This window comes from Canis lupus, chromosome 21 (assembly GCF_048164855.1).
Source record: "Canis lupus baileyi chromosome 21, mCanLup2.hap1, whole genome shotgun sequence".
NCBI classification, from domain to species: Eukaryota; Metazoa; Chordata; class Mammalia; order Carnivora; family Canidae; genus Canis; species Canis lupus.
The window spans coordinates 9,911,887-9,925,340 of NC_132858.1; the positions used below are offsets into that span (position 1 = coordinate 9,911,887).

Genomic DNA, 13,454 nt, shown 5'->3' on the forward strand with positions numbered 1-13,454 from the left:
GCTCGGCTCCAGCGGCCACCTTCCCTGGTGGGCTCAGGCTACACTGTCCCTGCTGGCCGCACCGTGCCCAGGGCACAAGGGAGGTAGGCACCCCTTCAGAGCATGTCCTTTCTCGAGGGGAAATCTTCCCCAAGGGCCCAGGAGCTGCCAGAGGTCTCGGCCAGCGCGTCCTCACACTGTGGCCCAAAGCCGTCCCCAGCAGGCTGGTGCAGAGGTACTCATGCCGGCCTACAGCTGAGGACGTGTGTCCCCGAGTCCCCAGGAGACTGACACCAGTGAGGGGGGGATGTGGGGGCCAGGCCCTTGGGCGTGGGGGGATGGGTGTGTTTCTGGAATGAGCAATGGTCACAGGGCCTTGGGGGGCCACAGGGGCCGAGTGGGGGGCCACGGAGGGCGGGCCGCAGGCCAGGGGAGACGGGCCATCTCCCCCCTGTTACGGACTTCCCTCCCCCGGCTTCCCAGCCTCCTCATGCTGGCGGGATGGGCCTTTTTGGAACATTCCAAGTCTCACTGGCCGTGCCTGGGGTTCCAGGCCCTGGGGAAATGGGACAAGGGACGGAGAACAGTCCTGCCGGTGGCATCTAATGGAACGTGCTGTGGGGCCCCGTTGGGAAATTTGGTGAAATGAAGAATCTTCTGGAAAAGCAAATATTTTCCCGATATCCGAGGTTTGAGTCTGGGTTTCTCCTCTTGGGGGTTTCGGGAACACCTGCCACTGAGGTCGAGGGTTTTGCATCACGTGTGCTCTCAGGGTGCCCAGGACAGCACCTCCCTGTATACCTGCCGGTCACCCCCACGTGGGGTGTGTTGCTGAGGGGACCCCAGCCGTCCCCAGCCCGGCAGAGGCCGTCCTCTGGAGCCCGTGATTCAGAGCGAGGGCCGCTGCCCCTGCTGGGTGCCTGCGGCGGGGATGCAATTAGATTTAATGGGACAGAGCCCTTTCTCCTGCGCGTCTTCGCTCCCGCCCACCGCCTCCCTCCAGCGGCAGGAGAGGACGCGGGGAGGTGGGAGGTGGGGGACCCACAGGGGCCTTGACGTCAGCTCAGCCTATAAGAGGCCGCCTGGCAGAGGGCTGTGAGGCGAGCCCCGGACCCACGCCGGCGCCATGCCCACTCCCAACACCGCCTCGCCGCAGGCCAAGGGCTTCCGCAGGGCTGTCTCGGAGCTGGACGCCAAGCAGGCCGAAGCCATCATGGTAAGGGGGCTGCCGGTGGCCAGAGGGACCGGAAGTGCAGAGTGTCCCCCGAAGGCTGATGGGGGCCCCGGACTCAGCGTCCACATGACACCACGGACCTGGGCACAGTGTGGGGTCCTGGCTGTGGGCACCTGCTCTGCCCAGGCTGGCAGGCGACCCCCGTGCCTGGGTGTTTGCATCTTGTGGGTGGTTCCTCCCGGGCCCTGGTGGCGGCTCCTGGTGGGAGGCACTGGCCACCCAGGGGTGCAGGACCCGGTGCTGAGCCCAGGGGTGGCCGGGGCTCCGGGGTGATTTCCACCTGTCCACCGGCCACGCGTCCATGCCCATGAGTGACCTCCTGTCCTGAACCCCACTTCCCCTCCCTAGCACCCCCGGGCCCCCCTGACAACCAGGACAGCCTCCAAAGCATCGCCCAGCACCCCGGGGACCCCGAGGTCAGCAGCTCTGTGCTGGCCAGCGCCCCCATGAAACTGGATAATTGGAGGCCTCTCCGGCTATCAGAGGGTCTCCGTGCCCTCGGGGATTGGCCCGGGATCATCAGCTCCCAAACATTTCAAACGGGCTTTTGTTTTTAGACCTTGGATGAGAGCATGATTTGGGTTCTGGAAATGTGATTTGCAGGCACCTGCTCAGGGAACTGCCCCCCTGTCCCCTCAGTGGTTCTCCTCACCCCGGGAGGCCCAGGGCTCTCCGACCTAGGGCTGCAGACCTGCTCTGTCCACACCCGGAGGCCAAGTGGGGGCTCGAGGGGTTTCTCCTGCTCCCTCCCCACCATGTTATTGGAAGTTCAGCTCCGAGGGATGAGCCCCAGACGTGCAGCTCCTCCTCCATGCAGGCTCTGGGGCTCATGGCCTTGGGGACAGGCTGTGGATGGGCACCTGGGTCCAGATGAAGGGCCACATGTCCCTGTGCTGTGGGGAAGGGCCGGGGGAGGAGGGTCATAAGGAGAGGTCATTCAGAGGGGCTGGTGTGGGGGGCCCTCCTAGGAGCCAGACTACGCCCTCTGGCCGATGTCCACCTCAGGATTTTGCGTCACCTCCTGTCACCTCCTCCGGCTGGGGGCCCAGGGGCCGAAGAATGCAGGCTGAGGGTGCCAGGGGCACCTCCCCTCACCACACCCGCCCCTAGCCTGTGACTATACACCTTCCTGGCTGCCCCCGGGCTTAGTTCTGTCCCCGCAGGCGAGGCCTGGCCGGCCAGTCCCTCTCCCACGGGCAGCAGGTGCTCACGGACACCGGTGGGTCAGAACCGGGATGGGAGCGGCCGAGGGCTGGGGGAGCTGGGCGTGCCCTGTCCCCGCAGTCCCCGCGCTTCATCGGGCGGCGCCAGAGCCTCATTGAGGACGCACGCAAGGAGCGAGAGAAAGCAGAGGCCGCGTCGGCTGCCTCCTCGGAGCCCGGAGACCTCCTGGAGGCCGCGGTGTCCAAGGAGAAGGACGGGAAGGCCATGCTGAACTTGCTCTTCACCCTGCGGGGCGCCAAGACCTCTTCGCTGTCCCGAGCCGTGAAGGCATTTGAGGTGAGAGGGGTAGGTGTGCACCTGCGGCTGCTGTGGGCAGGGCTGTCCTCTCCATGGGACTCACACAGAAGTGTGGCTGCCCAGGTCACAGAGGGCGATGAGGGGAGAGGGTCCCAGGAGCCCTGGGCCTGGGGTTTTGCCCGTCTGAGAGCTCCGGGGGGCCCGACGGCCCTCAGAGTAGCCCTCATGTCCTTGGGAACTCCCTGAGCCCCAGCTCTGGGGCTGAGGCCACCAGCCCTGCCACCCCTACCACCTCACACATGGGGTGACACACGGGGTGAGTGGGTATAGCTCCCAGCAAGGCAGCCTGGAAAGTTGGGGTCCCCCACACCCACCTGCCCCTGACGGACTCTGGCTAATGTGACAGCTGACGGCATTAGCTGCTCTGGCCACACCGGGCCGGGCGGGACACTGGCTCCTGGCACACGCACCCAAATGACATTAGAGCTGGACTCTTCCAGCAACTGGACCGCTGTGTGGCCCGAGGGCCCGTTGAGACCCAGGCGCCCTCGTTGCTGGGCGACGGGAGGTGGTGCGGAGCGGAGCCTTCCTGCCAAGCCCCTGGGCGCTCCGCGGCGCTGAGCGGGGGCTTGAGGCTCCTGGGGGCTGCAGTGGGCTCCACTCCCAGCCCTGGATGGGGCCACCAGGGGTGGCAGACCTTCCAGCTGGCAGCTGGGGACTTGGACTGTCTGGGTGTGGCCGAGGGACACGTCTCGTTACCCCGAGCACTGGATGCGATGACTCCCATTACACAAGGTGGACAAAACCCCATCTCCCGGCCGCAAGCCCTGCCCAGGCCGCAGGCTCTGACCCGAGTGGGGAGAGCTTGGGTGTCCCCGGCCACAAACATCTGACCCCACAGTGGCTCCTCCTTCCCATCTCCCCGTCTCCCGTCCCCCTCTATCTCTCCCTTGTTCCCTAAGACGTTTGAAGCCCAAATCCACCATCTGGAGACCCGGCCCGCCCAGAGGCCACGGGCAGGGGGCCCCCACCTGGAGTACTTTGTGCGCTGTGAGGTGCCCAGTGCTGACCTGCCCGCCCTGCTCAGCTCCGTGCGCCGGGTGGCGGAGGATGTGCGTGGTGCCGGGGAGAACAAGGGTGAGGCTGCTTGAGGACAACCCCTGACCTTGAGATGGGGGTGCAGAGGCTCTCACAGGGGACCCCTGGGGTGACCCACGTGCAGCTTGGGGGGCCCCCTCCCTGCTGGTTCAGGCCCTTGTCCGTCTGTGTGCTGTCTGCCTGGCAGTCAGAGCCCCCTGCCCCCCTGCCCTCTGTCCCCTGCCCTCCTGCCTCGAGGAAGCCCCAAGGGAGGCTGCTCCTGGGGTGGCCTGACACTCATGAAAGCTTGTTCCATCCAACACCATGAAGTCCTCTGGTTCCCAAGGAAAGTTTCTGAGCTGGACAAGTGCCACCATCTAGTCACCAAGTTTGACCCTGACCTGGACTTGGATCACCCGGTGAGCCGGTGCCCACGGGCCTCCTGGCTTCCTGTGCCCCCGTAGTCACGGCTAGGGTGGTGGGGTGGGCCCCAGGCTGACCCCAGATGGGGCATTTGTCTGTCTGCTGTCTGGCTCCCAGGAGAACCACTAAGGTCTGGCTAAATGCAACCACCAGGCACCCCGCAGGTGGGGTGGGCAGGGAGGCGATGGTGGGCAGGGAAAGGGTGCTGGGCAGGGAAAAGGAAGTGGGCAGGGAGGGGGCGGCAGGCAAGGAGGGGGTGTCAGGAAGCCTCTCCAGCGCGACCACTGTGCCGCCAGGGCTTCTCGGACCAGGTGTACCGCCAGCGCAGGAAGCTGATTGCAGAGATCGCATTCCAATACAAGCAGTAAGGACCCTGGGGCTTCAGTCTCAGCCCGGACCCATCCTGGAGGGTAGAGCTGGTGGGGGAGGGGACGTCTCTGTCACCATCACTGTGGACACTCAGCTGAGGAAAGCAGGCCACTTGCCGAAGCTGCATGGCTGCCAAGTGCTCAGCCCCAAGGCCTTCCTGTCGGCCCTCCCCCACATCCTCCCCGACGGTGCCCCGCTGACTGCCACCTCCCCCCGCAGTGGTGACCCCATTCCCCGAGTGGAGTACACGGCCGAGGAGATTGCCACCTGGTAAGGTCCCTGCCGGGGTGGAAGGGACAAGGAGGGCCCTGTGCGAAGGCCATGGGTAGAGGAGGGACTTCCCAAGGCCCTGACTGTCCATCTGGAGCGAGAGGCTGCTGGTGGGTTGGCCTGGCCCTCTGACCCTCTGTCCCTCAGAACCCCACCCCTGAAGCCACAGGCAAAGGTCCCTCCCAGTGGCCAGGGTCTTCAGGGTCCGGCCAGAGGCCTGCCGTGAGGGGCCCCTCAGAGTGCCCACGAGGGGATGAGGGGATGAGGGGATGGGATGGGGGGGCCCGCAGCCAGGCCTGGGCTCCTCATCTGCAGGAAGGAGGTCTACACCACCCTGAAAAGCCTGTATGTGACCCATGCCTGCCGGGAGCACCTGGAGGCCTTCCAGCTGCTGGAGCGCTTCAGCGGGTACCGTGAGGACAGCATCCCCCAGCTGGAGGACGTGTCCCGCTTCCTGAAGGGTGCGTGTGCCGCAGGGGACAAGCCCAGGGACGGAGGTGTCCCCCCTGGGCACGGAGGCGCCCCTGCCCTGGCCCCGTGCCCTGACCACCCGTGGTCCTTGCAGAGCGGACAGGCTTCCAGCTGCGGCCCGTGGCCGGTCTGCTGTCCGCAAGGGACTTCCTGGCCAGCCTGGCCTTCCGAGTGTTCCAGTGCACGCAGTACATCCGGCACGCGTCCTCACCCATGCACTCCCCCGAGCCGTGAGTGTGCACCTGCTCCCCCCGGCCTTGCCCACACTGCCCAGCCTCACGCAACAGGGCCAGCAGGGCGCCCGTCTGCGGGTGGAGGGCCTGGGTGTGGAGCATGAGGGCGGGTGCAGGGGGGTGGGCTGCTGGTCCCCCAGCCCCCCCGCGCCACCCCTCTCCCCACCCTCACAGGGACTGCTGTCATGAGCTGCTGGGGCACGTGCCCATGCTGGCTGACCGGACCTTCGCTCAGTTTTCCCAGGTGTGTCTTCGAGGGCTGGAGAGGGGGGCGCTGTGGTCCTGGGCTGTGGTCCAGGGCTGGGGGCTGGGGGCTGTCCGGGGCTCCTGCCACCTGAGCCATTCCACCCGAACTGTGCCCAAATCCCTTAGTGGCTGGACGGTGGCCACTTGGGTCCAGGAGGCTTCAAGGACCTGCGTCATCCTGGGATAGAGGGGCAGGTGGGCCGTGTGGGGTGTGCCTGGACCCCTTCTGGGAAAATCACCTTATAAAACAGGAGTCAGCCCCCCTGGTGCAGAGCTGACCTGGGGAGGGCAGTCCCATGGCCTCTGCTGCCACCTGCTGGCGTCCTAAAGAACAGCAGGGAGCGGTCTTGGTCTTTTGATTCATCTTGAGGGCCCCTCATCCCTGGAGGGTCCTTCACCCCTGCAGGGTCCCCCCATCCCAAGAGTGTCCCTACATCCTTGGAGGGCTCCCCATCCCTGGAGGGTCCCCATACCAGGAGGGCCCCTACATCCCTAGAGGGTCCCCCCATCCCTGGAGGGTCCCTCACCCCTGCAGGGTCCCCCCATCCCAAGAGTGTCCCTACATCCCTGGAGGGCTCCCCATCCCTGGAGGGTCCCCCATCCCTGGAGGGTCCCTACATCCCCGGAGGGTCCCTCCATCCCTGGAGGGTCCCTCACCCCTGCAGGGTCCCCCCATCCCAGGAGTGTCCCTACATCCCTGGAGGGCTCCCCATCCCTGGTGGGCCCCCCATCCCTGGAGGGTCCCTCACCCCTGCAGGGTACCCCCCATCCCAGGAAGGTCCTTATATCCCTGGAGGGGCCCCCCATCTCAGGAGGATCCCTACATCTCTGGGAGGTCCGTCACCCTTGCAGGGTCCCCCCATCCCAGGAGGGTCTCTATATCCCTGGAGGGCCCCATCCCTGGAGGGTCCCTGCATCCCTGGAGGATTCCCCCATCCCTGAAGTGTCCTTGTATCCCTGGAGGGTCCCTATATCTCTGGAGGGTCCCTCACCCCTGCAAGGTCCCCCCATCCCAGGAGAGTCCCCATATCCCTGGAGGATCCCCCATCCCTGAAGGGTCCTTGTATCCCTGGAGGGTCCCTGAATCCCCAGAGGGTCCTTGCGTTCTGGGTAATGTCCAGGAGGCCCCTGGAGCAGGCGCCCATGCAGTGGTGAGCTGAGCCCTCCCTCCTCAGCTTCTCCTGCCTCCACAGGACATTGGGCTCGCGTCCTTGGGGGCTTCTGATGAGGAAATTGAGAAGCTGTCCACGGTGGGTGCCTTCCCCTGCGGGGCCTTGGGGGGTGGACTCAGGACACCTGGGCTCAGGCCAGGGACCCCTATCTGAGCTGAGGTGTCCACCTCTGTCTAGGGAGTGTCACCTTTACTCTGTGACCCCCAGAGCCTGGCCAGGCTCTGCTAGGGGAGTGGGGGGTGCCCGAGGGGTGGGGGGTTGGCAGTGCCCACGGCTGCCTCTGCAGCAACACTATGGCTGTCCTGCCAGCTGTACTGGTTCACAGTGGAGTTCGGGCTGTGCAAGCAGAATGGTGAGGTGAAGGCCTATGGCGCTGGGCTGCTGTCCTCCTACGGGGAGCTCCTGGTGAGGGCCCCCCTGCCACGGCTCCCAGCCCAGGGAGGGGGGTGGTCACACGGGGCCTCCCGGGGACCAACCCATCAGGGGGCCAAGAAACTCATCCCACCCACACTGGGCCCCAGGCCTGGGGAGGAGGCTGTGGAGTCAGGCCATGAACTCCCCCACCCACGGAGCCTGGGGTGTGGGGCTCCTGAGACCCCTGGTCTCCCCCAGCACTCCCTGTCTGAGGAGCCCGAGATCCGGGCCTTCGACCCAGACGCTGCGGCCGTGCAGCCTTACCAGGACCAGACCTACCAGTCGGTCTACTTTGTGTCTGAAAGCTTCAGCGATGCCAAGGACAAGCTCAGGTAGGCCAGGGCTCCAGGGCCTCGACACCCGCCCCCCTCCCCCGCCCCCAGATGGGCTAGCCCACAAGCAGGGCCTGTGAGCCCTCTGGACAGAGAAAACTGTGCACACCCTGCCCACAGCAGGACCCCCAAAAAGTCCTGGGGAGGGAGGGGCACACCTGCCAGACTGGTGGCCAGGGCAATGTCAGGTTCTAGGGGACAGAGTTTGACTTTTACCAGAAGGATGTGTGGGACCCTTCCCAGCCTCCTGCAGGCTGAACAGCTGGGGCCGTGGGATGGGAGCAAGGAGGGGCGGGGTGGCTGGGAGGGAGCAAGGAGGAGTTCGCAGGGGGGCCGGGGCGGGGGCTGAGGGCCGGTGACCAGCGGCCTCGGCAGAGGGGGCTAAGCCCCGTGCATCCCACCTGCTCGTCCTCAAGAAGGGCCTTGTTTCGCAGCCAGAGGCTGTGTGTTCAGAGGCGGGAGACGGGGAGGGCTGGATCCCACAGGCAGGGGGTAGTAGGGACAGGAACAGACCTGGAAAGGACTCCTGGAGGGGTGGGGTGGGACAGGGGTCCAGCAGAGGCCTGCATGGGAAAGGCCTGCCCCTCCCCTGCCGCCTACCCTTGGAGCAGGCCTCGGCCCTCCGCCCCCCCCCCCCCCCCCCGCTGCCCCCATCCCCCCACCCCCATCTCATCCAGTCGGTTGGTCTGGTCACAGGGAGCTCTCGCCCTGCACTGATGAAAGAGGCTGCAGACTCTGCCCCAGGCTGGCCCACTCCTCCCTATCTCCCCAGTGCCCCCCGAGTCCCCACCAGGTGACCGAGGGCCCATATGCCCTGCCCTCCCTAGGAACTACGCTTCCCGCATCCAACGCCCCTTCTCCGTGAAGTTCGACCCATATACGCTGGCCATCGACGTGCTGGACAGTCCCCACGCCATCCGGCGCTCGCTGGAGGGGGTCCAGGACGAGCTGCACACCCTCGCCCATGCGCTCAGCGCCATCGGCTAGCTGCAGCCGGAGAGGCCCCTGCAGTCTCCTCACCCTTCCCCGGCCTCCCCCGGCCCCTGCCCAAGCAAGGGGCTGGGGCACTGGGCACCCCCAAGAGCCTGCCAGAGACCCTCCCCACGGGAAGGCACCCCACCAACCCCCACCCTGCTGCTTCCTGGCTCTGCCTGCAGTGTCCTCGTCCTGCCCGTGATGCTGTGCGCTGCCCACTCACAATCCCAATAAAAGAAAGAATCCCTCTGAGTCCCCCTGGTGTCGTCTGTGTGTGGGGCTCGTGGGCCATGAAGCCATCCTGGGCCCCTCTCGTCCCGCTCCTGGCCTGGCTCAAAGTTTTCTGTCTCCCTCCTCCTCTAAGACCCCACCAGGCAGCCCAGGCCCAGACAGGGGACCCCTCTGTGCCTGGATGCCCTGCTTGCCCCGGAGGACCAGCCTGTGCTGAGCTCCAGCAGCTCTGAGGGCGTAGGTAGGGGGTCCTGGGTGAGCCCCCCATCCTCATGGTGTGGCAGTGCAGGGGTGGGGACTGGCCATCAGAGCCATCCCGGGGCTCACAGCTCTGCGTTGGGAGGTTTCCAAGGCAGGGCTGCAGGCTGGGTCCTCCCCACAAGCCAGCAGTCCCCACTGCAGGGGAGACAGGGCCCCAGGGGCCAGCCCGTAGCAGGTTCAGGAACAGGGCCCTGAGGCATCCCACTCGCACAGAGCAGGGCCTAGAAATTGTCCCAAAAATGTGTTCTGAGCTGGTTCCCAGAGGGCCTCTCTGGGCCTGTGTCCCCAGCAAGGCAACTGGGGGCTGGATTCTGGGCTCTGTAAGCTGCGCCTCTGCTCACTCGACGGGGCTGCACATGGCCCTCCAGCCGGGGCCCCAGCCTCCTCCAGCGCTGGCCCGGTCTGTGGTGCCCCTTCTCCTTCCTACTCTGCCCTGGTCCTTGGAGAGAGCAGCCTGCGGGCTTCCCAGGAGGGGCCGGGCTCCGTGCTTGCCACGGGGTGGAAATGCCAGCTGGTGTCCTGGGCCCTGCTCACTCCCCGCAGCCACACACAGCCCGGGCCCTGGCTTTAAGCTTTTAGGATGTCAATCCCAGCAAACTCCTACTCGTCTGTCAGGGCCCTCCGGGGCAAAGGCTTCTTCCCCAGCCCTCCCTGGAGGTCTGTCCTCCTGTCCTCTGTGCCTCAGGTACCGTGTCTGTGCCCAGACCTCCCATACCTTCCTCTCTTGAGCCCATGAGACCCCAGTGGGGCATTTCTGATGGCTGTGAGCTCCACTGAGACCCCGAGGGAAGGGCTGACAGCTGGCCCTCACCCCTTGGGCCCTCCGCCCTCTCACCTGGGTCTGCCTCCACCCAGTTTCCCAGGCTGCAGACGCCACGGGCTCCGTGGTGGCCTTGGGGATTGCCGCACAGCCTGGGTGGACGCGACAGTGGGGATAGCACCCCATGACAGTCGGCATCCGCCCTTTACAGAGAGCGGCATGGGCACAGCCTGAGTTCAGAGTGTGTGGACCCTGTGCAGGGACACAGGCCAGGGCTACCTGGGCAGAGGGTCCAGACTGGACACTGGGGTCCATGCCTAGGCAGGGGTGCAGGAAGCCCCCAGCCCCTCCTGCCCCTGGGTGTGAAGTGAGAGAATGGGGCAGGGCTCAGCCTGTCCCAGACCTGGTGGCAGGGGGAGGGGGAGAGGGTCCTGACCTCTCTCCTGGCCCTGTCCATGGGATTGGGGAGCAGCACAGGGGCCCCAACCATGTGACAGTCCAGGGCATCGATAGTCTGGAAGGGGCCAGCATGGAGGGGGCGGGTGCGGAAAGAGCTCCAGAAACAGGGGCAGACACGGAGAGGGAGCGTGGGCAGGACATATGGGGCCCCACACAGGGGGTGTCTGCAGCCCCCACAGTAGAGTTGAGAAGTGCGGCCCCACCTGAATGTCTGCACAGCGGCCGGTCCCCGAGCTCGGTCCTCTGCACGGTACTCTGGGGTGCTAGGGGTCTCAGGGCTGCTGTGCTGGGGCTGGGGGGTGGGCTGTGAGCAGGGAGGAGATGCTCCCCCACAAGCGCCCCCCTCATGGTCTTGCACCATCCTAGGGACCTGGAGGGCAGACCAGGGACTGGCTGGGGTCCAGGGCCCGGGCAGAAGAAGCCCCCAGCTCTGGCCCCCAGCTCCCCTGCACTAATGTGGAAAATGTGGCTCAGGCAAGGCCCAGGTGGGGGGCTCTGCCCCCGTGGGGACATTTGGTCCCAGCTGTTAGTGGCCATCAGGCCCCTCGTTAAGACTCTAATGACCCCGAGGCCCGGGGTGCTGACGACCAAGGAGCTCTTCCCGCAGACCCAGCACTGGGGAAATGATCCAGAAATTGCAGCCTCAGCCTCCAGCCATCTGCCACCCCCTCATGGCCAGGCCGTGGGCTCGGGAGCTATAAAGCCAGGAGGGCCCAGCAGCCCCCAGCCCCCGGGACCAGCTGCACCCCGACACGGCCGGCAAACAGGTCTGTCCCCACGGGCTCCCCGCCGCCGCCTCCCCGCCAGCCTGTGCTCTCAAGGCAGCAGGAGGAGAAGAGCTGCCTCGGGGCCTTTTCGGGGTGGGCTCAGGGTGGGGGGGGCCGTGCCCCTTGCCAGCCTCAACCCTGCCTGTCCCCAGGTCGCCATGGCCCTCTGGATGCGCCTCCTGCCCCTGCTGGCCCTGCTGGCCCTCTGGGCGCCCGCGCCCACCCGAGCCTTCGTTAACCAGCACCTGTGTGGCTCCCACCTGGTAGAGGCTCTGTACCTGGTGTGCGGGGAGCGCGGCTTCTTCTACACGCCTAAGGCCCGCCGGGAGGTGGAGGACCTGCAGGGTGAGCCCCCGCCGCCCCCGCCCTGGCTCCCTACCTGGCCCCAGGGGCAGGCCAGGTGGAAATATTAAAAAGAAAAATGACTTTCCCTTGGTCTACATCCTGCAAGGGACCAGCTCCTTGGTCAGGGTCGGGCACCAAAAGCTTGAGGGCAGCCTCCCACCTTGGCACCACCCTGGGGCCTGGGAGCCACTGGCACGGGGTGGGGTGGGCGGGGCGCGCTCTCTCCCTGACCCTGACCCGCTCTCCGCCTGGCTCCTCCGCAGTGAGGGACGTGGAGCTGGCCGGGGCGCCTGGCGAGGGCGGCCTGCAGCCCCTGGCCCTGGAGGGGGCCCTGCAGAAGCGAGGCATCGTGGAGCAGTGCTGCACCAGCATCTGCTCCCTCTACCAGCTGGAGAATTACTGCAACTAGGGGCGCGGGGGGCAGGACGTGGCAGCACCTGCTGCAGGTCACGGTGGCCGCAAGCCTTCGGCTCTCTGCACCCCAAGTGATTCAATAAACCCTCTGAATGAGCCCTAGTGGTGTTGTCTGTGCGGCGCAGGGGTTGAGGTGTGGGCCAGGGGCCCTTCCAGGGACCCCCTGTTTCCTGTTCTCTCTACACCAGCCCCCCCAAACTTGGCCCCTGCCCACTGGGTGCCCAAAGGCAAGCTCCTGCCCATTGTCGGCTGCCCCCTGCCCCAGGTGCTAGGAGGTCCCATGGCCCCTGGCTGCTTCAGCACAGGACAGAGAAGGACCTCGGGGGCTCTGGGGGGCCTGGGGGCTGGTTGGGAGCAGATTTCCTTAGCTCAAAAGCCTTGAGCTCTCGGGGGCCCCCAGAGAGCTTTCCAAGGAAAGGGAATAAGAATATTCCAGCAGTTTCTCCCCACCTAGGCCTGCAGTGCTCTACCTGTAGTGCTATTTCTGATGGAGGCCATGCAAAGGGAAGAGACTGAGTGGGGGCCGGGGACAAGAGAGTGCCCAGGGCTGGGCCTTTCTCCTGCCCCGCCAGCACCCCCGCTCTGGACAGGCCTAGCACTGCCCCAGCCGCAGCCCAGATCCTGCCAGAGGAACTCCTGAGTGCCCTGGAGGAATCAGAAGCCAGATGGCAACCCTTGAGCTGAGGGACGGGCTTGGATCCTGTGGTTACTGGGCTGGGGCCTCGGGCCTAGCACTTAGGGAGGTCCTGGCTGTGTTCCCCCAAGAACTGCAGCCCACAGGGCCAGGGCCAGGGCTGGGTCTCCCTGCTGCCCTGAGGCCCTCTCTTCCCACTCGGCAGCCCCAGACCCAGTGGTCAGGACTAAGGATGAGGCCACTTGAGGTTCAGGTGTTCAGGGCTCCTCCAGCGTGGGTCCACTGGGCACCCCGCCTGAGCCGTCATCCGGCGTGCCAGAGGACCTGGGGGCTGTCTGGGCTGGCTGTGGCCTGGGAGGTCAGCGGGTGACCCTGGCTGCACAAAAGTCTGGCCGGCCAGCAAGTCGCCCAAGCCAAACCAATCTGCACCTTTCCTGAAGGCTCCGCCCGGGCTGGGGCCTGGGATGGCTGGGCCTGGGGCTGGGTGCCCGGGTCCCCTGAGGCTGCAGACCACTCAGAGGTGGCCTCGGAGCCCGAAGTAGATCCTCCTGCTGGGGCCTGGCTGTCCTGGCAGCCTCTCTGAGCCCTGAGGTCCCTTCCCGGGCCACCCCCTCCCCGCGACCTCGACACCCCCAGAGGCAATGTGGCCATCCCCAGCTAGCTCCGCCCCTGGAGCGGCTGGTCGGACACTGGACCCGGAAGAGGAGGGGAGGAGGTGGCTGGCATCAGTGGCGAACTGTCCATGGGAACAGCCAGGTGGCCCCATCCGCAGGGGTAGAGGCCGGGGCGTCCTGCAGGAGTTGAGGTATGTCAGTGCCCGTGGGCCGGGCTGCGCGCAGCTGGGACGGGGAGCAGGCTGGTGGGGTCAGGGCGTCCCAGAGTCAGCAGTTAGCCCAGCCTGGGTCCTGGCTGCCTGGCTGCTGGCGG

At 66.2% G+C, this 13,454-nt stretch overlaps 2 protein-coding genes across 2 annotated transcripts; both read left to right on the forward strand.

Moving 5' to 3' along the window:
• The first annotated feature begins 1,032 nt into the window (after positions 1-1,032).
• On the forward strand, positions 1,033-8,908 carry TH (tyrosine hydroxylase). Its single transcript, XM_072791849.1, has 13 exons — positions 1,033-1,195; positions 2,498-2,713; positions 3,637-3,811; positions 4,082-4,170; positions 4,471-4,538; positions 4,763-4,813; positions 5,129-5,274; positions 5,379-5,514; positions 5,692-5,761; positions 6,957-7,013; positions 7,245-7,340; positions 7,548-7,681; positions 8,509-8,908. The coding sequence occupies exons 1-13, from the start codon at positions 1,106-1,108 to the stop codon at positions 8,666-8,668; spliced, it is 1,488 nt and encodes a 495-aa protein (XP_072647950.1). The 5' UTR covers positions 1,033-1,105; the 3' UTR covers positions 8,669-8,908.
• A 2,127-nt stretch (positions 8,909-11,035) lies between these two features.
• On the forward strand, positions 11,036-11,991 carry INS (insulin). The gene is made up of 3 exons (XM_072790405.1): positions 11,036-11,134; positions 11,287-11,479; positions 11,743-11,991. The coding sequence occupies exons 2-3, from the start codon at positions 11,293-11,295 to the stop codon at positions 11,886-11,888; spliced, it is 333 nt and encodes a 110-aa protein (XP_072646506.1). The 5' UTR covers positions 11,036-11,134; positions 11,287-11,292; the 3' UTR covers positions 11,889-11,991.
• The last annotated feature ends 1,463 nt before the right edge of the window (positions 11,992-13,454 follow it).